General features: G+C 37.5%; 2 protein-coding genes across 2 annotated transcripts in view; both read left to right on the plus strand.

Annotated features, from left to right (window-relative positions):
- The window catches only part of LOC145769998 (deleted in lung and esophageal cancer protein 1-like), a 74,588-nt gene that overhangs the window by 41,595 nt on the left and 6,373 nt on the right, over positions 1-26,620 (plus strand). The window contains exons 32-33 of the mRNA XM_082581573.1: positions 13,547-13,652; positions 15,225-15,443. Of these exons, the coding sequence (XP_082437699.1) occupies positions 13,547-13,652; positions 15,225-15,443 (325 nt within the window). The remainder of the gene's footprint in view (positions 1-13,546; positions 13,653-15,224; positions 15,444-26,620) is intronic.
- Positions 3,015-5,873, plus strand: LOC145770132 (podocan-like protein 1). Its single transcript, XM_082581718.1, has 2 exons — positions 3,015-3,217; positions 3,605-5,873. The coding sequence occupies exons 1-2, from the start codon at positions 3,015-3,017 to the stop codon at positions 5,343-5,345; spliced, it is 1,944 nt and encodes a 647-aa protein (XP_082437844.1). The 3' UTR covers positions 5,346-5,873.

Genomic DNA, 26,620 nt, shown 5'->3' on the forward strand with positions numbered 1-26,620 from the left:
GAAGATGGCAAAGGTCTAGAAAAAAGTAGAAGCGACAAAACACGAACGTTATAACTTGCATGATACCAAAGCAGGACAATCAGTTTAAAATATGGCACGGTCGCAACTCTTTATTTCATGCTTGCTTTCGATTATTATCAAGCATGTATTGTATATATTACATGCCTCCTATGAGATTATTTTTTTACATTCAATATGAAGATACCATTTAATGTTTAAAAAATAAAAATAATTAGAATTGTTTAAAAATTAAAAATAATTAGTATCAGCAAGGGATCTAAAACATTGTTGTCATTGACTTGGAATGTTGTTATCTTCAATTGTAGACCTTCTTTACAAGATAAAAAATTCAATTGACTAAGTTTTAATCGAGTGTGGGAGTTCTCTTGAGTTTAGCTAAAATCTAGTTTAATAACTTCCTAACAAAATTATTTTGTTACTTGAAAGTATATTGATTGTTATTAAAAACTTTGCTAGCCTTGTAAAAAAACTTTCGCGTTAGATTAAGACATCCCCTTTATTTATATAACGATTCTACTGGCTGTTATGTAGCTAAAATGTAAAAAAAACATCACTTTTGCAAATCTTGCCATCATGAGCTCATTGTCTGCTTGTTTTTGAAACCGTTTTGGCATTTCTCGTTTTCAAATCAAGTTATGGCTCGTATTAGGCTACTTTGGTCGCATTTGGTACCTTATTTATTAATTTGTGGCCTTGGCTTGTCATTTTTCTATATTCGAATTTATGAAATTCTATACAACGTTGCGTTATAATTAAGCTGAATTTGTAAGATCAGGTTTTTAGTTAGAATTTATCTCAGATGACTATTTCATTTTTGGCAGATTGGCCTCTTTTGAGCACCGCGTTTGGCAGCTGCCTTATCGAGAGATCATCTTTGTTTTATGACGTCAATCATAGATGGCAGTGCGTTTTAATACTGGGAATTACTGTTTCCGGGCGCTATTGAAGCAGTTACAGGCCAATGCATTAATCAGTATGGAACTACTACGTTTCTGTGCAGAGCAGCACAGCTTACGTCTTTTAACGGGAAGCGAAATAAAGGTTCTTTCTTTTAAATAGGACTGCTAGTATCACGCTATATATGCTGGACTTTAGCAAAGACATTCACAATCTCTATCCATACACAGTTAATAAGCATAGTAGCTAGTACAAGTCGGGAATGCAGAGAAAGCTACTGAATTGAGTTTAATAGACTGGAGTCATTTGCTGTACTCGTTTAGTTTGCATTGAATCACAAGGCAGCCGCTTTTAACAGATGTTTTTCATCGATGTGCTTGCAATGCAATTTTTTTTACGACAGTATGGTTCAGACTGGAACGATCTTATAAGGTTGCGACAAAATAAGGTTAAGTTTTTCAAAAGGTTTCTCAGAAGGTAAACATATTCAATCAATCACTCTAAAATAATTCAATCTGGTTTTAAGAGAGTCAGATCCAAGCTTCTGTGTATAGGGAGTGTCGGTGAGCATTTGTTTGACTTATGCTTATTGAGATCAGGAGCATCAATAAAACTCTCAGCATTACAGAATTAATGTTTATTTTTCGTTTTAACCAGACGAATTGACCATCTTCTTCACTGTGAGCTTGTAGGGTCTGAGGCTTTCTTTTTTTCACCGCCGGTTGGAGGTGTTTCCTGAACTACACTAAAAAGCTACTACAGAGCAGGCTGTTGTCAATTAACATGAGCTATAGACTTGTGTTGCGATGCATTAACAAGGCATATGGTTGATACTGTATTTTGTGTTTTGTAGGTGTATTTATTAAAAAAAAGTAAAATTTCATTTTTAATTAATCGAAAAAGAACTATTATGAAATACTTTGAAGAGTTTGTGCTTATAAACTGGCTGGCGTCATAAACAGTTTACACTTTAACCGTTGACAACATGTAGCTACTAATGTGCACGTCCGGCACAGGCGTACCACTCTGTGTTTAAAACCTGCATTAAATTACAGAGCTGCACGCATTTAAATCACATAGCTAAATTTTCAAGAAACGTGCTTTACGTAAGCTGTGAAGTTTTGCATGTGAGGCAGACAGTGGGCTAAAACTGCAAGATTAAATTATTTCACGATAGTTCAGCCTTCATTAGCTACAAGCCTCTTGTCACGGCATGATGACGATATAAACAACCCTGAATCAAGTTCTTTCGTCACATGCAAAGAACAGCCATTCGAGTAGGGATAAGTGAAAAGCTTGTTTTAAAACTCGTTGTATTTTATAGTAGGTTTAGAAGAACTTAGCGTTCTTAAGGTAAACTTGGCTTTTTGTGTTTATTTTTTGAATGTTCAAGTTGTCTGTAATTGTCATTGCACATTACACACAATTAACTTGTGCTTGGTAAATGGTAGGTACTGTGAGTTTGCCATAGGTCGTTGACTTGGCGGTATAATCCATTCCTTGCATTTTATTTACTGAAACAATATGTTCAAAGTCGCCTTTCTTTCGAAATAAGTCTCTGTTGATCAGCATGTTCCTTAAATATACCTTCGCATTGAATTTTCTGCATGGTTAACAATAACTTTGCACATAACTACGAACGCTTTTACTGCTTGGTGTGCAACAGCAAAACAGAGCTGTAAAGATTATATTAATAATGTAACGGGAATCCAACTGGTTTGGCAAGGTCGGGTTGATTGCATTACTTCTTGCCATTGACCTATCCGAGATGAAAAGACGATACCAGCTGCAATATTTGACACTCCAATAAACGTGAAAACAAGTCATGAAATTGCAGGCTTAGGTTAAATCATGCATAAACACAGTTATTTTGGTTGTTAGTTAGATGTATCTATATAGATGAGACCGTCTGCTTCGTGAAGCGCTGAAGAGCAACGCATATCAGCGATGGATACAGCGCTATATAAAAAACACACGTTATTATTTGGTTAGCCCATGGTTAGGCAGTCGAATAGCCTAGATAACTCGATGAAAGGTTGTGAGTCACATCTAAGTTTTTTTATCCGCTTTCAGGTTACCTAGGCATAAGTTGAAAGATGTTAGTATTCTTCGTGATAAATCTTGTCTCAGCTTTTCTTATTTCATCCATTGATGGCCGCCATGTAGTCTCTCCAGTATCTTGTCCTTCTGGCCTTTGCAAATGCCTCGATTATGACGTCATATGCACGGATAGAAATGTAAAAGAAGTTTCCTGGGATTTCCCAGTCACAACGACCATGATATCTCTTGCCAATAATAGGTGAGTTTAATGGAAATGTGTTGATAGCTTATACTTCGGTTTTGTCCTAACTAGAATGTAAGAAGTCATTAACTATTTAAGCAATTAAACATCTTATTTTCACCTCATTTCAAGTAGGTTGATGATGTTTGACGGTTTCTGCTTACAAAACCGACTCAGTACATGTACCCTTTCAAAATAAATATTGAACACCACACTTTGGTTGTAGTTTTCTTTACAGTAGGTAGTTTTGGCTTTTACCCCTTTGCTACTTAAACAAACAATTTACCTGTGCAACGTTCTGTCATTGAAATGTTGCTAGGATAATAATTAAGTATAACAAGAAACATGTTTGGTGTTGTTTTGTTATATACCAAGTGAGACTTTAACTAAATGCATGTTTTTCAGCTTGTCTGAAGTCAACGCTTCAAACTTTTTGGATGCTGCGCCAAGCCTTGAATCGTTAGACCTCTCCAGAAACCAATTGTCTCTTCTTCCTATCGATCTTCTTAGCAAAATCCCAGAAGTCACTTTCCTCAACTTTTCTCGGAATAAGATAGACATCGAGTTCCCAGAGAGAGGTGGCCCTTTGATGCAAAACAGGAAATTGGTTACTCTCGACTTGAGCTACAACCGCATCCAGTTTATTGCTCCATTTTTATTTCAAGGATTGGATCTTCTCGAAAATTTGTTCTTAGATGGGAATTTTCTTACTGATTTTCGGTTATTCTATTTCACGGATTTACCTCGGCTGTCATCCATATCACTCAGCAACAACAGAATCCAAGCCTTAACGTTTGGAGTTCAATCGAAAGTTGAAACAATTGACCTAAGTGGAAATAGCTTTCGCTTCACTAACTCCAGCCAATACTTCCGATCTACACCGGACTTGAAAAATCTAAAGATCGGTCATCCAGGCTTGACATATAATACAAACTCCTTTTCTGGGATGAAGTCTTTGTACAAAGTGGAGTTCATAGATTTCTCCCAGCCTTTACTCTCCGGCGAACTGTTCGGACAAAGTCCACTCCTTGGCACTGTCGACGTGAGCGGTGGATCTCTGGAAAAAGCTGAATTCGAAAATTTCGAGCACTTCCATTCACTGACGTTTGCCGACTTGCCGAACATGACGTCATTGGCGGTGACGTCATGCCTTTCCTTCGAGAAGGATTCCTTAAAGCTCACTAACGTTCCAAACATTAGTGAAGTGAATTTAACGAAGTTACCTGCACTCACTGAATTCAATTCGAGCTTTATGTTTGCTGAAGAAAATGACTTGAAAAGTTTGGTATTGTCGTTTAGCTTTCTTCGTAGATTAGTGAATGGTATGTTTGAAAACGTTCCACACTTAGAAACCTTGGATCTGAGATATAATCGCATAGATACAATCGAACGCACAGCTATCGTGTCCCTCAGAAGCCTCAAATCATTGAACCTAAGAGGAAATCTTCTCACTTCTCTTCCACCTCGTTTCTTGGAATCAAACAGTCTGTTGTCTTTGAGTCTCTCATTTAACTTGATCAAGGAGGTGTCTGGAGAAGCCCTAGATGGTTTACCGGAAGTAAAATCTTTGAGTCTTGGTTTTAATCTGATTTCACATCCCCCTCTTATTCGTAAACCATCACTCGCTTTAGACCTGGAAGGCATTCAAAGATGGGAATGCAACTGTAAACTATACGACTTTACATCATCTGACTATTGGATCAATTCTTGCCGCAACACTTCAACTTCTCCGTGCTACGTGTGCGCTTCTCCTCTCAAATATGAAGGCCAGACTGTGCTTTCTCTACAGCATGACTGTACCACGACTGTGCCTGCGACTGGGTTCCCAACTTGGCTGATCATTGTAATAGCAGTTGTGGCCGCCATCTTATGTTTTGGTATCATAGTTGCGTTCTTAATTAGGAAGTTGAGAATTTCTAAAGAGAAGAAAGCAACCTCAACTCGTATCCCGTCCTATTATTCTCCTCCTCAAGAAAGAGCAAAGAATCAAAATTTGAATAACTCAGCTGATAAACTGACTTCCCGACCAGAGGGATTGGCGATCGCGCACTGCCCCGCAAGACTTGATATTATTGAAAATGAGAAACCTCAAAACGACGCTTTTGCGAGCGATTTAAGCGGCGACGAGGTGTTTGTTCCGTCATAGACATGCTTTGAAGTTACTAGTTTTCAATATTTTCATTTTGACGAATGATATTAAAGTGACGTCATTTAATTGTTTCTAACTCTAATGGAAGCGTGAAACAGGTCGTCAAAATCTACATTGTGAAGTAAACGTGAAATGACTGTACTTGTCGTTTCGCGATACCTTTGATATGTTTTGTCACAAAAGCAGCACGTTTGTGGCGTTTTATTTGTTCACGAGCTCCTTTTGTTTGTATTATTTATAACTCAGCTAGTACTTCATTAGTTTATAACTATTTTGTTTTTCTATTGTATTTTTTTAACAGTTTTTTCCCCTACGAATCTGGTCTTTCATATAATTATGAAACATCTCATCTGAAATTGCGAGGAATTTCTGTAATGAAGCGGCAGTGCTTTTGTTTATTTTATTTTTTTCTGTTATTATCGCACCAAACAACAGTATTTATTTTTCCGCAATGCCTATCACTGTAAGTTTTTCATGCTTTGTTTTTGTATTTTGTTAAATAGCGAAAATCTTGAGCTTATGATGCGTTGGTTTGTGCGAGCTTCTGACCAGCAAGGCTAGAAAATATAAAAACAGTCGGTGCAGGATTTTTATTCGCTCTTATATAATTAATTAATCCAACAATGGTATTTATAGGCATCACACGTTATTGCAAGCACTTATTATTTAAAGTCGTACATACCCAATTACCCATTGTTTGGAGAAATTGAAGTAAATGACACCGCACTAAGTTTAATGTACCCTACTCTTGATTCCAAGTCAGATGTGACAATGTTCATCCATTCATAGCTTGTTACGCCAGTGTCTAAGTTTTTTTAAGATAAGCCAGATAAGAGCATTGTCTGTAAAGTTTTTTTAGGTCATTGTCGTCCCAGGAAGGGCTAAGAGGTCAGTTGGTGAGGATATGTTTCGTCGTGTGATTGTCTAAGCCACAGTCACACGCCGATTCGGGAGTATTCTTCCATTGAAAAGGATTGCTTTTCTTTCTCCCAACTCCGCAGCGGGGCTCTATTCAAGCAGTGTTGAAACCATATGACATTCAGTCTAGTAAACGTCTGCGATAAAGTGGAGTATGTGACGATACCACAAACTGTAGACACTTTGAAACTGTTTAGCGATAAAAGTTAGCCTATAAACTGCCTGCCATGAAAGCCCAAACATTTTTATGAAAAGTCCCCACTTTTGCAAATGACGATTTTTGTAAATTTGAGATTTATAAAAAAAAGCTATGGCAATCCGTGAAATGGTAGCAACAGAGCAACTTATGTACCATTATTCGATCATAATGCATTTTGTCATTATGGATCACCATTTTGAGCACATCTATTACAAAGTTAAAATAGGATTTTGCTCCAGTTGTGTTGTAGGTATAAGATATATGGCATTTTTTATATTTTGAAAGCAAATAATGTATCTCAACGTGTTTGGACTGCTTGGCGTTTGTGAGTATAATCATTTGGTTGGGTTGGAGGTTTTTATGTCTATTGAAATGGCTTGAGAAAGCATGTACGTCTAACCACTCTTTTCGCCCTGTTTGTATTTGTTCTCTATAGACTTCGGTATCCTTTCTGTTGTATTAAATTTTCAGCAACTTGAAGTTTTCTCTAAATTTTTGAAACTTTCAAACACTTTTTAAAGCCATACCAACAATCCACTGAAAAGATTTACCCTTTTAGGCGTTTCAATCACTAAGAAATATTTAAATACAAAATGTAACTGTGCATGCAATAAATTGTTGTAAGAATTTATACACAAAACAATTTGCACATATGTTTTATGGCTAAATTATGGTGTAACTGCATTCAAAAGCAATCAGCGATTAAAGGATCTGGATTAAAACTGAATGGCGATGTTACTGTCACTAGAGTACTAGACAATTACGATCTCGATATTGATGACGTTTAGGATAAAGAACGTCACGTGACAAATCAACACAATATCGACTTCAAGCAATCATCCGAAATGATGGCAACACTTTTTCTATGGTGTAGTGATAACACAAAAGTCTTGTAGTTATATCGGTAAAAGTTTTAACGCGCAGTTTTGTTTTAAAAGTTTCATAAAAATAACCAATCGAATACTTCTTCTAAAACCAAATGCATTTTGTTACTATATCGTATCATATGGATATACAAAAACAAAAATACAAATTGTGGGAATAATTTGCTGAGTGATTTACATAACTCGAACTTCTTGTCGAAGTCCGCCTTGACTGGTTGACGAAGTGTCGACTGGCGTCGATTAAAAGTTCTAGCATTCTGTAATGGTTTATGTAAGCTAATATTTGTTAAAATAAGTTGATAGCAAAACATGGTAACGTTTTTAAAAATTGATCGAGATTCGGTAAAGAGATCCAGAACTTCCTTTGTTGTTTTGTGCTACAAATCTGTAACATAATATATATCAGGTAACACAAGTTCTATCATAGATTAGTATTAAGAATACGAGCATTTCTAGCTTTAAAAATAGCATTTTACAGTCGTTAGCAATGTCATTATGACGTCAGATCCGGTTTTGAATACAAACTTTCCTCACTTGATAATGCAAAGGCGCCGTCTTGTTTATCATCTACCTCATTTGCATATGTACTTTCGTTGGATTGATGAAATGTTCGCACATGCATATCCAAATTTTCTGATTCTTGTAATTCTGAGGTTGAGGGGGCCGTTGCTTTTATCTGGGGTCATAGGAAGGGTGGGTTTTAGAGTAAGGTCGTGGTTTGGATAAAGATAGCGATCGATCATCTTTATCATCTTCCTCGTCGCTAACATTTGGAATCGCGTATGTGTTTTCTCTTTTTAAAGGGTGAGGAGATAATTCTTTTTGTTTTTTGATTGAAGCTAGCGATTGAGGGTCTGTACTATCTTCGTCGTTAACATTTGCAATCGCGTATGTGTTTTCTCTTTTTAATGGATGAGAAAATGGTTCTTCTTGCTTAAAAGTGGGGGTTGCTGGCAAGGGGCACGTTGGGTAACTGTGGGTTGATTTGGGTAATGTCTGACCCTGGGGACACGTTATATATCCCCCTTCATAAACTGAGCGTTCGTTTTCTTCGATTTGATTTCTTTGAAGAGTGCTACGTTTCGCAGTGGCAGTCTTGTATGCTTTTTCTTGTGAAGTATCTTTAGCGTCATCTCGCGGTGATTCATATCCTTCTTGTATTGCCGTTAAAGGAAGTTGGACAAGCGCTGAAGAAAACCTTTTCTCGTCATTTCCTTTTTCTATCTTTTCAGCAAGGAAACTGCTGTTGCGCTGACGCTGTTCATCAGAAGAGCTCTTGTTTAGGACTTCAAGTTCTAAATACGTTGCCGGATTTGGATCTTTGATCGGTTCCTCGTAGAAATTATTGCTTATAAGATTTTTGTCAGAGATATTGAAATCGTGAATGCTTTGAGAACTGGTTAGTTTATTTTCATCAGTTTGGTGTTTCAAAGTGGAACTTGTTATTGGCTCTTCATACACGTCTTGTCCTGATGAATTTTTTTGAAAAGCAGAGGACACTTGGTTGCTCACTGGAAGAGAATTGGGAGAGTTGACATACTTATTTGACGGGGATGAAGAAGGAAATGTTGCTTTTGTATCCTCTGCTTTGGGCTTTGGAATGGATGGGAGTCTATCTTTTTTTAAGGGAGCTTTTTTACGCAAGGTGTTACGATTTCTCAATCGACAACAAACTATTATGAGAATTATAGCAAGTAATGTAACAGCTCCTGGAATTGATGTTCCAAGTATTAGGCCGTTGTTTGTATCTTCAGGTGGAGAAGACGAGGTTGTTTCTGGGCAATAGACATTCCCAGGAGGGAGTCCGCGAAGCTCCAATGGATTGTTGCATTCCACACAATCAAGCATATTGTTATCTTCGTCAGCGCAGTTGTTAACTAACAGACTTGCTATGTCTTCGTAGCGTTCAACAAACTCACAAGTGCATTCCCAAGGATTATCGTCGACGATTAATCGAATCGTCGATCGAACAGAACGTGTAATTGTTGGAAAAGTTGTCAGTCTATTCGAAGAAACGTCAATGACAGTTGGGCTATTGAAGTTCGTCAAGAACGAATTTGTCAAAGTTGTTATAATGTTCCCAGACAAGTTAATTGAAGTGATGGAAATTGTTCCTTCTCTGCTGTTTCTCAATGTAGAGATTATGTTGTTCGAAAAATCCAGTTCCTGAAGATTAGTTAGCTGTAAAAACCACGCCAAATCCAACATTTCTAAACGATTTGAAGATGCGTATATGTAAGAAAGCTGCGGAAAATTGAAAAAATCATCTTTAGAGAACAAGTTGATATTGTTTTGTTGTACTGAAAGATGTCTCATCGTCTGTATTAAAGCGCTTGGTCCAAAAAACTCTGTGGATTTAAATCGAGTTAAACCGTTTCTTTTCAGAGTTAATCTCGTCAACCTATTTGCTCTAATATGCCCAGTAAGCGACGTGTTAAGATCAGAAAGGTCGACTGCCACCAAGGAGAGCATCGATAACTGTGGAAACTTCAATGCCGGTGCATTTATACGAAGTGAGGGACAGTTGGTAATGTTAATGTATTCCAAGTTGGAAAAATTCCCTGTTAGAACCTTCAAACGCGGAAGGTTCGAAAGGTAGAGTTGTGTTAAGTTGGCTTGTGCGTATTCTTGGATAACACTTTCCAGTATACTGGAGTCGACAACCCATAATTCTGTCACGCCTGCGGTAACTTCAAAAAACGGCGTCGGTAGTGTTGTGTTTGCATATCTGTTTATCAACAAGACTCGTAACTTATTTAGCCCATCCAGGTCAGCAAGTCTCAAAATGTATTCTGGCTGTCCCAATAATAAGGTTGTCAGAGACCGAGAGCTTTGTAATCCTTGATTGATATATTCAAACGTGTTGTTTCTAATATCAAGATGCTGTATCGTGTCATGAAGAAAGTCTATGACTTTAAAGCGGTTGTTGTTTAAAGTCACTCTGGCTAGTTTTGTTCGGTTGAATGGTAAATAAAGAAAGTTTTCCAATCTATTGTGGTCAAGAAACAAATCTTTCAGTTTAGTGTTCGCAAAAATAGTGTCGTGCTCGAACGTTGTGGCGCTTATAGATGTCAGCTCGTTGAATCTTAAAGACAATCCTTCCAGATTGGAGAGAGAATACAACACATCTGAGGATAAAACCCCTTTTAACCTGTTGTTGCTCAGATCGAGCAAAATAAGATTCCCCAAGTCATCAAAAGATTTTTCGTTTATGGAAGCCATACCATTGTTGGAGAGGTCTAACACCTTTAAGTAAGGCCCCCAAACTGAGAAAGATTTCCGTTGTATGGATCGGATTCTGAAAACAGATACAAAAATAGTTTAAAAGTGTATTTGGACAATTTTATTACACAAAAGTAGAACAACAAAACTAAATTTGGTTAAGATGATATTCTGAAGGTGAAGACTGACCAGTTTTAATCAGCCTACTGCAATTTGTTGACAGCAAAATTCAGTTGATTTTTTATGAATTCAAGGTTTTATTACTTCCACACCAATTATAAATTTTTCAATACAAAAATTTATTTGATTCTAACTGGCTCCATTTTTATTGTTTTTTGTTGCAGTGTTTCAGGGTTTTGCTTCAATGCAAAAGTTTTAGTTGGTTTCTTTTTCTGCGTTTTACCATTTAGTTGCAAGCAGTGATCACTTGATCTAATTTATTGAAGACATCAATCATGTGCAAAGTATCAAACGTTAGAACAAATGGCGTCTATAATTTGATACTTACACTTACGACAAAGCTTCTTGTACTATAGTTACCAACTCAATAATCCCGTGTTAACAAAAAACACTTTCAGTTTATACCAGTTGGTATTCACGTCTTGTAACTGAGGTATTTGAAAAGCTAAAGTCCTCCGTGTAACTTCGTGAACGAAGAAGCTTCAAGATCAAGTGGCGCTGGTTCGACTCTCGGGATATGCACTTAAGCAACGCATTCTAAGGACTGCTCTCCGTTCAGGCGGCACCTAATGGATGGAATAATTTCCCAGCAACAACATTTCAACAATTGGAAACTTCGCTCTGCCAATTTCAATGATCGAGCCAGCGTTAGTGGTTCAAATCCTCTAAAAGTATGCAAAACTGTCAGGAATAAGCTCTCAAACTAGCTTTTCCAGTTCGAAGATTCAATCAATCAATCAATCAATTAATGTTAGGGTCACTTACGTGTTGTTGTTCAAAAGCAGTGTGGAGGTGTTTTGAACAAAATTGGGTACTTTGCTCAGTCTACGGGATGCACAGTCCGTGATATTTTGGAAGCAGTTGCACGTTGCGTTGGAACAAGCGGGTGAATCAAGTGGGATACTCCTTGTGAAGTTGAGAGTTAAAGTTTCAAGTGACAGAACTTGAACAGCAAACAGAAAAAAAGCATAAATCAACAACATTGTGATGTTTAAAGTGAACTGGAAGAAGAAAACTAACAAACATTATTTTTAAACAAAATACAATTAATTGGAAAACTGAGTCTTAGAAAAAAAATTGAGTTTTTAAGAAGAAAAGAGGTTATAATTTTGTAAAGCTACTGAAACCGTGCATTGAACGACCACGTACAAGATGCTGTAAAATGCTATTTAATTAAAAAAAAACGATCACACAAGAGCATGTTTACGGTTACTTGGTTCTCAAACTTGCATCTTCAATTCGCATCTTGCAATTTTCATCTTCAATTGGTAACTCTTCCTATCCTCTTTTTGAGTATATGGGTTTTCTATGAATGTATCCACCTGTACTCAATGCATCAAGCTGGATTTTTACCTAATTTTATTGGATATTGGACTCAAGTCACCTAATCTTAACGGCGAGCGCTTCTGTTAAGAGTTTTAATTATAGAAAGTACTCAAAACTTCTGTTTCTTACTTCGCTAAAAGTATTTGTTTTTATGGTATGGCCAACTGTCATACGTCTATACTAAACAAGAAATAAATAAACAGTTCGGTTTTTACGTAGTGTAAGCCTAAGTTTGAACAAGCTTCTAGCTTTTTCATACTTAATTTTAACAGTGCAGTATCTGTTGAGAAGGAGCGATTTTCCTGGCGTCAGCACTACCTGACTACTCTCTATAGAACAGCAGCGAGCATAGTGCAGTATCTGGTTACTTCATTCAGCGCACCAATGCATTGCCGTGTTGGTTTATGCTTGTAGATAACACTATGGCGTACAGGATGTTACCTGTTGTAATGAATCAAAGATTTGCTTTATTCCAACATTAAAACTCATGATTTCATTATCACGTCACAGTTATAAGTTGTCTGAGATATATTCGTCTCGGCAAGCTGTCCTCTGATTTGTACTAATTCTTGTCAACTGTTGTCAACTTACTGGAAAAATGATTCGATGCCTTGTGGTGTCATGTCAAACTTATATCAAAATAAAAATGCCGTTCTACTACACTTGACTTTTGAGAAATCCATTCAGGAATTTTTGGGCAATAATGTGCTCAATTTGACTTCCTTACAGCCAGACTGAAGTTGTTTGCATTGCAGTTCTCTGAAACAACCTACACGGTATTTTTGTTGATACAGTACGATATAAAACACAATATTATCAACACATGGTTTGAACATTAATCAAGAAACTTTAGGGATAAATTTGTCATCATCGCACGAAATTACTCTGCCAAGCTTAGAACACTTTAGAAATTGTTTCATGTAAAACCAAAACCATACTGAAATAGATTGAAATAATTTGCTGAAGTTAGCAGCAATCTTTCTTTGTCTTCTTTTCTTTTCTTTTGCAATCTTTATTTGTATAGAAACAGCAAACGTACAAGGAATTATAAACATAGTGACATAGAAAGTTTCCGGTTCGTAAACTTCCTCTTTTCAAATCATTCTTGTGAAGTTAAAGTTGATTTCTGTCTTTATGAAACAATTGTATAGTCCCCCAAATATTTTCTGGCTCAAGAGTTTCTTCGTTTTAAATCCACTTGCGTTCTTGTTTGACAAACCAATGTATGGAGGTTTGAATCTTTAGATCAATGATTTACATTCATTCTGTCGAACTGCTTGCAATTGTATTACAAGCTTCTTACCACTATTTTTATGTTATAAATAGATGAAAATTTATTTCGGTGATGCAAAAAGGTTTGTATGAAATGCAATGAAATGCATGCATAAGTTAGTGCTTACATCACTGCGTAATTCTTATACGTTTTGTGCGAAGCTGTTGCTCGGTTTAACGGATAAACTACTCTTCAGCTTCAAATTGGATTCAGAATGGATGAATCAACGCTCGAGAACTTGAAGTCGCTTCGAGAAGGTAAAACCTTGGAACAAGTCGTGCTGAAGAGTGATGATCCACTTGGTGAGTTTGGCCCAAAATAAGTCTTCGTGTCCACTTTTGAACATATCATTAAGCGCCTTGTGAAAGACACAACCAACTGCTTTAAAGCGGTGTCAAACCAATGTCCTTTCGAGCATCTTGCAATCACTTTCGCCAATGGTTCGGTTCTGTGTTTGCACTGAAATGATTGCGTGGTTTAAACCAATATTAAGTCCCAAGTTTAATCATTTACAGTACATTACAACCATTTACACGTATGACTCGTTTAGTTAGCTTAAGTTGCACTACTATCTCCAACCCCACACTATGACAGATAGCTTCAAGTCGCACTTGCTAATCATCGAATTGTTTTTTTTTTCAAAGTGAAACAAAAAAATTTACCACCACAGCTCTTGCATGATTACCAATATGATGCGCAAAAGAGTTAGAACAAAATGCTATTGGAAATTTATGGGTTTGCTTGGATCTGATACTTCACCATATTTTGTATTTTCGATTGGTTTTATAGCTTTTATCCCTTACACCTCTTCCACGCACTCCTTGTGGTTTGTAGAGCTGTTAGGCAACCTCTGCATTAACTATTGCTTTGCTGGTGTACGTTAAAAATCAGCTAATGGCTTCATAAAATTTATTAAGGGAATTATCTTCAAAGCTAAGTTTTGTACAGTGCGGTATTTATTTTGTGTCAATATGAAAAGATACAATTTTGGTAAAGAGGTCATTTTCGTCAACCACAGACATATACAACCAAGCAACCACACGGCGTTTAACATAATCCATTAAAATTAAACATAAACTATAAGCTACAAACGTTTTCGGCCATACACACGTTAGCCCTTATCAAGTAACAAAAATAACTGCTTATATCTACAATGAAAATGAATAACTGATCTAAACACTGAATGGAAAAACGAAATGCTCTGCCGTTTCATTGTGCATTTCGTTTTTCCATTCAGTGTTTAGATCAGTTATTCATTTTCATTGTAGATATGATAAGCAGTTATTTTTGTTACTTGATAAGGGCTAACGTGTGTATGGCCGAAAACGTTTGTAGCTTATAGTTTATGTTTAATTTTAATGGATTATGTTAAATGCCGTGTGGTTGCCTGGTTGTATATGTCTGTGATATGAAAAGATCCCGAAGTTTCATCAAATGTTTCACTTTGTATTCATTCTATTGGCCTCCAACGAATCGTTGGTCTTTCTGCTGCGATTCATCAGCCAACTCCGTCCTATGGCAGTCAGAGCCGCAGCGACGGGGAAGACGACATTTGTCTTGGGTGCAATATCAGAGGAAAAACTTTACAATCCATGTCATGATGGACTGGGAGTGACAATAATAACCCACACGTTGTTTTAAGGAGGCGGAAAGGGTGTCAATGTCCGCGGCGCTACAAAGCCATAGCTTTACACTGACTATGATAATTTCCGTGATTGCCCAATTAAGTTGAACAGTGATCACTCATTCCTTACTTTTGTGCTGTGCAATGTTTTCAGTATTCAAAGTGGGCTAACACTTGTGAACATAAATTAACTAAAACAATAAACTCTAACATAACAATAACAAGCCTTGACGAATTGTTTCAACTGTAGATTCGGAGAGTCTTCATTATACAAGTAATCTTGTCATCACTTATCGGAATGGAAAGACGCAATCGCACCCTCTGTCTGCTACCGTCGTTTGTCCTTCGTTCAAAATAGCGACTGAAGTGATCGATTTCGGAATTGGCTTTGTCGGACAAGAACTCGAGCGCCAACTGACGATTGTAAATCGTAGTGGTGCTGACACTTGGTGGCGCGCTAAAGTTAAAGGTAAGGAAAGTGATTTGTCTTTCATCACAACAAATTGTGCTGCATCACAACAAATTTCTGCAACATAGGTTTTAATTTGCACATGGGCAGCTTTGTGGCTAATATTCCTTTGTTTCATCTCTATTGTTGTAAGCTCTATTAAAAGCATTATTTCGAAAAAGTCTGCTTTACTTTTCTTAGAAATCCTTTTAACGTGCTTAGTCATGGCTCGTATATAGTCTAGAAGGCCACGGTGCTGTCTAGAAGGAAAAGCTATTTTCCTTAAGTCAATGACGTAAGTACGACACGTCACAGTCACGTTTGATGCCAAAAACAGTTCCTGCGGGTTAGTTGTGACGGTGTGGCCTTTGATGCTTTTTTCCATATGCGATGTGTCTCTGTTTTTTGTCATGAGCCTGATTTTTGCTCAGCCACCGAGGCTCACTACGATGGGTTTGACAATCATGAAACCCAAGCTGATGCTTTAAGCTTTGGGTATTGAGATCAGATGTTGGAAGTATAACCAAGCAATTCTTTGTTGTGTCCTGGTAATAATGCATTACGTGTGTTTTGGAAGCGCAATATCCATCGTAGACAGGCCTGGATTTAGGGGAGAAGAGAGTGCAGGTGCCCCGGGCCCCCTATTAGCTAAATCCGCCCCTGCTCGTAGATATGTGCTACTCAAAGCACGTCGCATTACTAACAGGTTTTGTGTAATTGTGCAAAAATGCAACCAAGTGCGTTTTTCCTTTCCGCCTCTGTTCTTATATCTATGCTAAGAGTGAAGTAGGCAAGAAATCTCATGCCAAATTTAACGTAAGCAGCTTTTGTCTTGACTCAAACGGGTATCAAAATCGCGCCTACAACCCCACCGTAGTGACTGTTCATCTAGGGTACGAGCACTGCGCATGAAATCCCCAGTAACTGGGGGTTTCTCGTAAGCCCCAATATTGTTGTGCACTCGATGACCTAACACGAATATATTCGGTTTTCAATCGATAATTTTGAAATAGTCTGTCTCAGGTTGCTGGTCGAAAGTTTTTAACTCGGTAGCTTTTTGGTTGGATTTTTATTCGTCAATTCGTATGCTTTCTAAATATTTGGTTGATTTTATTTGTAATTGTTGTGCAGTTGAAACATCCAGTTGAAAGCCAAATAATAATATAGCAAATGTCAGTATAAAAACAGACATCTGATTGATTTTTACAAGGATACAAAAGGAAGTTTTTTGTTAACGTAGGCCAAGCAAAATTATCCAATTAGGCCAATAGTCCGGCTTGCGAAAAGCGACGTTGAAATAAGCTACCCGTGGTGCTAGAATCTTGCATTGATCATGAATAAAACACATATTTTAGAGCAGGCTGCACTTTAAAAGCTTTTTCCTTATAACTGCAAGAAGATATCACCGTGTAGAATTTGTGTGTTTTCCTGTGGCATAACTTACTTTATGACAGCAAGTATGTTACTTCATGTTTATTGACGTCAGAAAGAAGCACTTGCATTATCTACGTCTCGGTGTGTGAGACATTTCTGCTACGTTAAAAACACTAAAGTTTTTAAAACGTTTCCTGCATCACTTTACCTATATTTTGATCTTTATTATTTTCTTCAACTAGATGAGTCCAATCAAGATCTATTTTTTCTTAAATTGGAACATAGGTGGAAAATGGTTAGAACGTCAAAAAATATAAATCCTACAATGTAGATACTAAACTCATGTTCAGCAAACGTTCCGAAACTTAGACTGTTTTTTTTTTTTGAATATTCCAAACTAGACATGTAATAGCACTGAAGATGATAACAGTTACGTTTTTTGAAACATTTGCTGAACATGAGTTTAGTGTCTACATTTTGGGCTCTTCATTTTTGGATTCAATTGACACTTATACTCAGGGTAGCAGCAGCTATTCCATTGTATTACAATGAAAATGTATCTTTGCGTAAATAAAACGGATAAGATCCTGTATGGTTAGATACCTTATTGAAGTAGTAAAATCAATTAATGTTCACTGACGTCACAATGTCGTGTTTAGAAATAATTTATCTTGACTTTGACTGACAGACGCTTTAAAAGTATTCCTTAACATGTTCGTGACAACGTGCTGGCAACAACATTCATAGACAACTTACTGGCTCTATTCTATTTATCATGGAAATCAATGACAGGCGCACGGTTTGATATTGGTTGGTTTGGATATTTGTCTTCGAACTGACAAGTCTTCGATGAGTTATTCCCTGCAGTTTCGCATACTAGCAGCGGCTTTAAACCGCTGACGTAAAGCTAATTTACCGGGATTACGTTTCCGAATGTCGAAGTGTTGCTGTTTGTGAATTATTTCATCTACTATGTGCTGTTGGATGGAGAGCAGTCGTTAAAATACGTTGATTAAGCGCACACCCCGAGAGCCGAACCGGTGTCGCTTGATCTTGACGTTTCTTCATGTACAAAGTCGGGCGCTTAACTAACTCGACGATTGGGCGGATATCTTCATAAAGGTGGTCGTGACAGTCCAAATATGCTCATCAGAGTTTAAGTAGCTTTATTGCAACAATAGACACGCCCTTTTTTAAATAGTTTTTACAGCAGTGCTGTCATGCGCATTAACCAAGCAAGTAATGTCATGCACTGACGAAATTTGAAGCAAAAGAAAAATACGGTTTTTAAACATTTGACACTTCACGATAACACATAGAAAACGACCCAATCGTACAAATGCATTAGAAACAAACAAAACGTTAATTTCAGATAAGTAAATGAAGAAAGGGTGCTAACCTAGGTTGTTATGGATTCATCAGTACGGCCTAAGCCCAAGCTCCCGGTCTAAATTGTGCCGCCAGCAAAACTCTTCTTTATGAGATGGTCAACCCAACTTCACATGATGAGACAGCACTTATGTTGATAAAGGTTTGATAGATCGCACTCAATTGCAAGATATTTGAACACAATTTACTTCAATACACGCTTCGTATGTTCAGCTACAAATACTTTTCAATTTATAAAGTTGTGCTGTTGCATATTAAGGCAAGAAGCAAAATTAGAGTGAGGAAGTACGTTTAGTGAAAGCAGTGAGACAACAGCAGAGTTTTAGTTTACATTTGAACATGTGACCCTGCAGATCTTCTATTAGGTGTGGCATTAACGCACAGGGTCGGTGAAAGAACAATTTGAGCACGGTGCAAATAAGACGCCCTCCCCCGAAACATCTCAAGACCTCTAAAGAATCCGCGGTGTTTTTTACGTCCTCAGGCCCGTTGAAAAAAGTCTGGGCCCTAGAATTATCTCGGACCCGGGTCCACTGGCAACCCTAACTTTGACGATGATGATAATATACTGATGATGCTGAAAATATCTCCTTTAAGACATGGTCTAGAGCAGTGGTTCCCAACCGGGGTGCCGCGGCACCCTGGGGTGCCAATTGCAATGCTTAAGGGTGCCGCGAGATATTGAGATATTGCAATACTGCAGCCCATTCTTTGTTTTAACTTTAACCCGTTAAGTGCGAAATTTATTTATTTCTAACCGAGTTTCAATGCGTATGAAGTTGCGCGCCTCCCCCAGTTTTTCCCAGCTCCTTTCTGGAGGGTCGCTTGGTGGGGAAGTCGCTGGCGGTAAGTAGATCATCCGCGGTAAGCCTTTGTTTTCTCGCCCAGGAAAAACAGCGCGAAAGAGATTTTGACTCCTTGCTGTTCTTTGCATAAAAACATTTGAAACGCATCATTGTTGCCAGGTTTCATGATTTTATTTTGCGAAGAATTCGAGAAATCCAGTTTTACTGGACTCTCATATTGTTTTGAATCTTAAAGAAGAATTAATTGACATCCGTAACGATGGAAATTTTAAGCTTATGCACAAGCAGATGCCTCTCCACGACTTCTGGATAAAAATTCAAAATGAATATCCTTGCGTTGGAAAGAAAACTATTGTGCTTTTGCTGCAGTATTTCACGTCATAGCCTACCTATATGAGAGTGGGTTTTCCGCAACAAACTAAAAAACGAAAACGACGGCTAATAGTCGAGGAAGAAATGAGAGTGGCTTTATCGAAGGTGACCCCAGATATTGAGAGACAATGTGCAAGAAGTCAAGCCCAAATTTCACACTGACTTTTAAATAACAACATTTATTTACGCGCATCTCATTCTGTGTTATTTCATACAGTTATTTGAAATACAGAAACCTCATAGAATTGATCCAGTTTTGCCAGGGTGCCGCAAACTATTTATCTCTTTGATAGGGTGCCGCAAGGTCAAAAAGTTGGGAACCACTGGTCTAGAGTTTTAAAATGCTATATTTATCTTGTTTTTCATTACAACTTTGAAACCTAAAATATCTCAACAAAAATGGCTGAAATAATTGATGCTTTTGAAATGTGGTGCTTCCGTAGAATGCAACGTATTTCATTGCTGGCAAAGAAAACAAATAAAGAAATTTTACACCAAGTGAACCAAACCAGATCTCTGTTGAAAAGTATGAAAACCAGACAATATAAATTTCTCGGCCATGTAATAAAAAAGCAAAAACTGGAGCATCTCTCTTTAACTGGTAAAATTTTTGGAAAGCGGGCACCTGGCAGACAAACACAAACTCACCTGAAACAATTTAACGACAAGACAGAAACAATCATCCATGCAACATATTATAGGAATATTTTGTCTAATTATTTATCTGAGGCCGTCGATGCCTGGTTCAGGCAAGGCAATTGAAGAAGAAGAAGATGATGCTGAAGACATGTATCGTTTTATTCAAATATAAAGTAGGATTTTTATTTACGCAAAAACTTTTCAGATGTAGGTGGAAAAATCTGGTAAAAAAATTAAAGCACTTTTGATAAACCCACGAAATAAATAGAATCATAAAATTAACACGATATTTTGATACATTGTGTCGTTGAGACTTTGTTTCCTGTGTTGCCATTCGTAAAGTTTTAAACATAGAGGTGACATGATTTAAGAAGACCAAAAGATCAAAGTTTTAAACAAAGCGTTAGTTGACAAACAATAAAAAATGAAAAATTGTGCTTTTTCCTATACATAGGTTGCAGATGTAAAAATGTTTACTGGTTGTGTAATGATAATTGTGAAAAACATATGTTCTAATTTACAAATGTAGATACAAATGACCTGTTTTAGCCTGATGCTGAGAGTTCGCTGTGGTAGTAGCGATTCGCACTAGCTGTCGGAACACAGTTTCCCAGTGATGTGAAATGACGAATGGTGTAGAAGTCAATATGTCGTTGTTTTATGCGATTCTTTTGTTTGGCTTGATGCTGCTGTATTGATTGTATTTGTAAAGTTTGTTTGTTTGTTTGTCGTATCCAGGCTTACGCCCGGTGGTTGAAGATTTAGATTAAGTGGACGGGAAGACGAGAAAGCCAATCTTCATGCCCACCTTAAGGCATGCCTTTAAGTGTCTTATCAAAGACACAGCCGCATGCTCTTGAGCGGTGTCGAACCGGCGCCCTTTCGAACGTTGTTCCAGGGCTCTCACCACTCGGCAATGCAGCCGACATTTGTAAAGCGAGCAACGATCATGCTGCTAAAAGTGAAACTCGAGCTATAGCATATATTCTTACATTTGGAGTTCAGTAACTTTCGTAAGATCGTAAAGGTGATGAAAGCATTTGACGGAAACGTGAAAATGACAAAATGATCCATAGGACATTAAGAAAAGAATTGATATCATAAGCCATGTGTGAAAACCGTCTATGACTATTTCCAGTTATAATAAACGTTTGCAGCAACAGCAGAAATATATCCGATGTCAATGAAGTGAGTGCGAATACGAACGTTCTCTTCATAATGTTTCTCACAATAGATGCAGTTTTTTTTCGCTTTTTTTTAAAGCCATTTCTTTTTTCTGAGCCACATGTGATCGAACTTACAACGCTCTTTCCGGCTTTTAATGGACTTTGCACCGAATCATGTGGCGATTTGTTATTGTGGTTGACATTTTGTTCCACACTTGCACTTTGATCATTGGGTGTATTGGGATGGGCGGTTGAGGTTGCATCACTGGCAGAAGTGGTCGTAGTCATTCCGTTGCTTGAGTTCCTGAAACTTCGGCGAGCTCCTTTTCGCAATGGGTAAATAAACAACCCCAACATGATTAGATGGGAAATTACCAAGCCTACTCCGTTTATGACCAACTTAAGCGTGTTTTTGCTTTGATCGGGGGCAAATATACATCCGCGAATGGTTGAGGGATGATCGTTTGGGATGGTAGTGATGAATAAGCCAGGCACACCGAACGCGACAATAATAACGATGCTTAGTATGCTGCACATCTTTATCGTTTTGCTCCAACGTGAAGTAAAGAATTTACTTATGTAAAAGACTCTTTGTCGAACCCATAAAAACAAGAAAGTTGATAAAAGCACGAAACTGTACATGACAGTCTCTACATCGGCTGCCATGTCACATTCTTCATCTTCATCTTTGCCAAATCCAACATTCATCGCCACTTGGCTTGATATTAATCTTCCAAGACACATAGAGCAGGAAATCACAACAGAAGTATAAATTTTTCCACGATTAAATTTTTCTGATCTATTCTTTTTATTTGTTTTCCATCTTCCTGTTCTGATTCCATAATCGATCAGTGATATGAGAACCCAAATTGTTGCCACAATCAAAATGACATTAACAGTAACAGGAATAATCCATTCTGGATCTTTAGTTCTGTCATAAGCAATTGTTACGTTTTCATTGTTTTCATTATGGTCGTAGGTTGTCGTCATAATGCGGTTGCTGGTATAATTGCAGTTCTAGCCTACAAGAGTTTTCAACCTAGCATTCCTGCATTGTTATAACTTGTCATTAACGTATTCAGAGCATAGAACAAAATCAGTGCGACATGCTTTTGTAAAATTGTAATAATATATAATGTCATGCCAGAACATGATGTAACTGACAGAAATTGTCACTGAAGTGTTACAGTTTGTAAAATTGTTTGTTTTTCGACGGCCGATTGTAGCAAGAATTGGCAGCGATAGACACCGATGTTGCGCCCATGAAGTGAACCCATCAGTATCGCACCACTGATTCATGTCACATACTATCGTACGCCGCCTTAACCTTTGGAAGTCTTAATGGTTAGCGTGAAAGCTACACTGTAATGGTCAGCGAATCGCAAACTACTCGCTGCTCTAGCGATTGGAGCCTTGTGCTGACGGCCAGGAAGAAGATTTCTTTCTACAGTTTGCAAAATTGTAGGATTTTCAAAATAGTAGAAATAACTCAATAATTTACTCATGATGATTACTATTATTATCTTCTTGCATCAGACAAGAATGTCCAATGTCCATATTCGACTAAAAAATAAATGACTATAGGCCTACCCATATTTTTACGCAATAGGATAGCACTATTCTCTCCTACTGTAGATTGAAAAAATATGTTACTGTTACAAAGTCCACTTATCAATCATTTGTTAACCGCTGACGTAATATTAGCATCTAAAACATTAAAAAATGTTTCCTCATTGCAAAATCTTGCAAAACATTGCTGCCATCATTTTTGATGATTGCATACTATTTTTCGAATAGTTTATTTAACAGTGATTTCTACATTTTTTCTTACAATGAGCGAGGTGCTGTTTGAGTTACGGCAACACTTCATTCCCAGCACTGTTCCTTTCTCATAATCATATTCTTTAAAGCGCATTTATATCACAAAACGACTACATTCAAGATTTTTAGGTATGCATTTTTCCGAAAAATTAATGTATTTGCCTTCAATTTTTCCTTCAAAAATTTTCCCGCTTATTTAAATCTGAGATAGGCTTTTCATAGTTTTCTTACATTAATCTTGAACTCAATGAAGGTTATTCGCTGCTCTATTATGACAAGAAAACGACCGTTTTGACAAGAAAAACGAGCATTATCTGTTTGTCTTGCTTGAACCATCATTTGTCTGCCTCATATAACATTTATGCATTTCGAGACATTTTTTGTTTTGCACGGACTATTTTAGCAATAACTACTCAGTTAGACGCGGTGGGATGGCGCAGCGGGTAAGGCGCTCCCTTTCCAATCATGCAATCCTGGTTCGCCTCCCGACTTTAGCTGGTTGTTGAAAAAAACGCTCACCTTTACCCAGGGTGTAATAAATTGGGTGGGCGTAGTTGCTGAAGGAAAGGCGGCCGAGAGAAAGGAACTGGCCATCCTACTCTCGTTATTTTCGATAGATTAGTATAATGAAAACTATCATCTCATCCCCGATGCTTGGATCAAGTATGGGACTGACTTTTTAACCCAGTTTAGGAGGAGCGATCTACTGGCGTCAGCACAATGCTGACTACTCACTATAGAACAGCGAGTTTTGCGTTTCGCTATCCGTACCGGTGTAGCTTCCATCGAGACGTTTTCAAAAACATATGCTTCGCGGTGGTCGAGTGTAAACAATAGCTACACAGCCACTAAACTTGCATAACTAAACTAAACAAAACTATTAGTAGTTTGTGTACAATGGAATGATTGCAATGGACAACCCTACAGGTTCAGTCACATATAAGCAGCTGTTGCTTCAACGCACAATGTTATTAAACTTCTTACTGCAATCGTTTTGCAGTCACTGAGGCAATTTTCGAGTTCTACTTACTTTCAGGGTAGTTAGTCACATCAACAAACACCATTTCGTTACCGTCGTAATCTCACTACATTCTTAGCCCTCAAATACTATTAAGCTTCTATTGCATAACAATAAGCACGGTTATGAGCAGAATGCATTGTTTTAACAAGCAAAATATGTGACTAAACATTTCACCAATGTTATATTAGATGTACTGACATGACTATAATGACTGGCGACATGGCTCATGTATGAGTATCATGTTTCTATTTCAACAACTAACTGCACAGTGAAATCTATTTGCATAGAAGTTTGTCGCCGCGGCCTACTATAGCTAGTGGACTATCAATAACTTTTTTTTTTTAAATAACTGTTAAACTCGGATTAACAACGCTCACCTGCTTTTAAGAATTGCTAACAGCCATAACGTTTCACAGATATTCGTTCAACAAATCCAACCATGTTGCTTATGATTTTTTGCACATGGTACTTTGCATCAGAGCAATGCTGCTTTTTGTCTCTTCCATTCTAACTTTTGGATACGATGATATTTAATAATGTTATGACTCTACTTTGTGACGTGCAGAGGTCACCATGAGCCGGAAAAAATATCCGAACTAGACTAAAATAAGTAAAAAAAAATACAATGATTAGGCACTTTGTGAAAAGATATCTTCCCAGAACTGCTTGGTGTGAAGAATATAGAAACTGAACGACTTTGACATCTTAATAATTACTATTTCTTGCACCTTGCAAGCAGTTGCAAAAGCGGTTTCAGCCATTTTTTTTCTCAAGTTTTTTGCACTTTATCACATATTTTGTGTCACTTCACGAATTACATTCCATTGTGCCAAATCATGTATCAATAAGATACAAAGATGTTGAACTACTTAGCGAGTTCATTGGAGACATAAATGATTCATTAATTATCGTCCAGATAAGCACACCGATCAAAAAAAAGATCAGAGGGAATAATTATTGGCAAGTAAATGTTTATTTTTGAAGAGTGCTAAATTTCATCTGTGAAACCTAATTATTTTGTGATCCTTAGCTTTTTCTTCATTATACTTCTCAAAACATCCACCAAACTAAGAGTTTCCAAAAAAAAAAAAAAAAACTTTTAAAATGCCGTTCAGAAATCTATGGCCTAAAGGCAGCCTTAGAAAAGGTTGCGGCACAGGGAAAGCGCGAGACCTTGTTCTAAATGAAAAGCTTGTTCAAAGTTCACAGAGCTTGTTCCCATTGATTTGCTTATTTCAAGACCTACAGCTATGAAAGCAATATTCCTACTAGAAATGCTCAGTAAACTCAATCAGGTTGTATCATTACACTGCGTTAGTTGACGCAACATACCAAAGAGCAAGTCCACTCCTTGCCAAGAATGAAAAAAACAGCATTTTAATAATTGCTGTGTATTTATTTATTTCAAATCTATTGTGTAGTATTTAAAGTTAAAAATTATTAAATTTCAAAAAGTTAAAATTATAACTTTTTGAAAAATATAACCCGTTAGCCAAATACCGATTTCATCTTTGGCGTCAGCACCCTTAAAATGTCACAAAACTACGGTGTTCAACTGTTCATGTTTGTTTCTGAAATGTCACCAAATTTAGATTTAGAACTGTGAAATAACTGTATTGTGTATTTGAGCTCACCGGAGCGCTCTGCTTCTCTATCACATCGCCATCATCTATTTTTCCCTGCTTTGGTATAGATGAGACGTTTGTCTCCGTTAGCCGGGGTTAGCCAGATTTTGCCACCCTTTCGCCATGCTTCCAGTTGTTGGGGTTGACTCTACCCACATTCCTTACACTAATGTCTTCTTTCACTGACTCTAGCCATTTCTTTTCTGGTCTCCCAATTTTCTTTTTTCCTGGACAGAAATCTACGCATTTCCTTTTAACTTTCTATGCGAAATAACTTTGTTAGCTGCATTATATTAGCAATGTGGTTTTATTGAGACAAAAGAAAGGTTTGTTTTGTAAACAGGTTGATTTTTTCACATCAACCACTGCAATCAGGCCCGGATTTAGGGGAGGGACAGAGGGTGCAGGTGCCCCGCCCCCCCCCCCCCACTTTTGAAGGGCCCCCCTACGTAAAAAATGTGATTTTGTGTTTTTTTTTCTTCTTTCAGACTTTGAAATTTCTGCAAAATGCTCTCCAGTGCTGGGTTAATGCTACTGTAGACGTAGAGGTGGATTTGCGCGCCCTAAGCGCGAAAAATTTTTTTGCACGGCGGCGGCCCCGATCTAAAAGTGCCCCGGGGCCCCCATCAGCTAAATCCGGCCCTGACTGCAATATCATTTACTATGTGGCTTTGGTAAGCTTTAACCCTCTTCTTTCAAAGACGTTTAGAAAAAGGTAGCTGAAGTAGTTGTTAAACTTATCTCCAGTCATGAAATATTGCTATTGATTTATTAGGATTAAAAAATGAAGTGCCATTGCAATTTGTTAATGCGAGTAGAGAGATTTTCTCCTTAGTTTGGAAATTCAAGTTGTGCCTTTAAGAAATGGTAACCATTCCAGGTCAGATTCAACCAAAAAATATATTTAGGTCACCGGACCCACTACCACCACCTCCTCACCCCCCTGAATTTGGTTTAGTTAATGAAAACTAAACAAAAGCACCAC

Source organism: Aplidium turbinatum, chromosome 5 (assembly GCF_918807975.1).
Source record: "Aplidium turbinatum chromosome 5, kaAplTurb1.1, whole genome shotgun sequence".
NCBI classification, from domain to species: domain Eukaryota; kingdom Metazoa; phylum Chordata; class Ascidiacea; order Aplousobranchia; family Polyclinidae; genus Aplidium; species Aplidium turbinatum.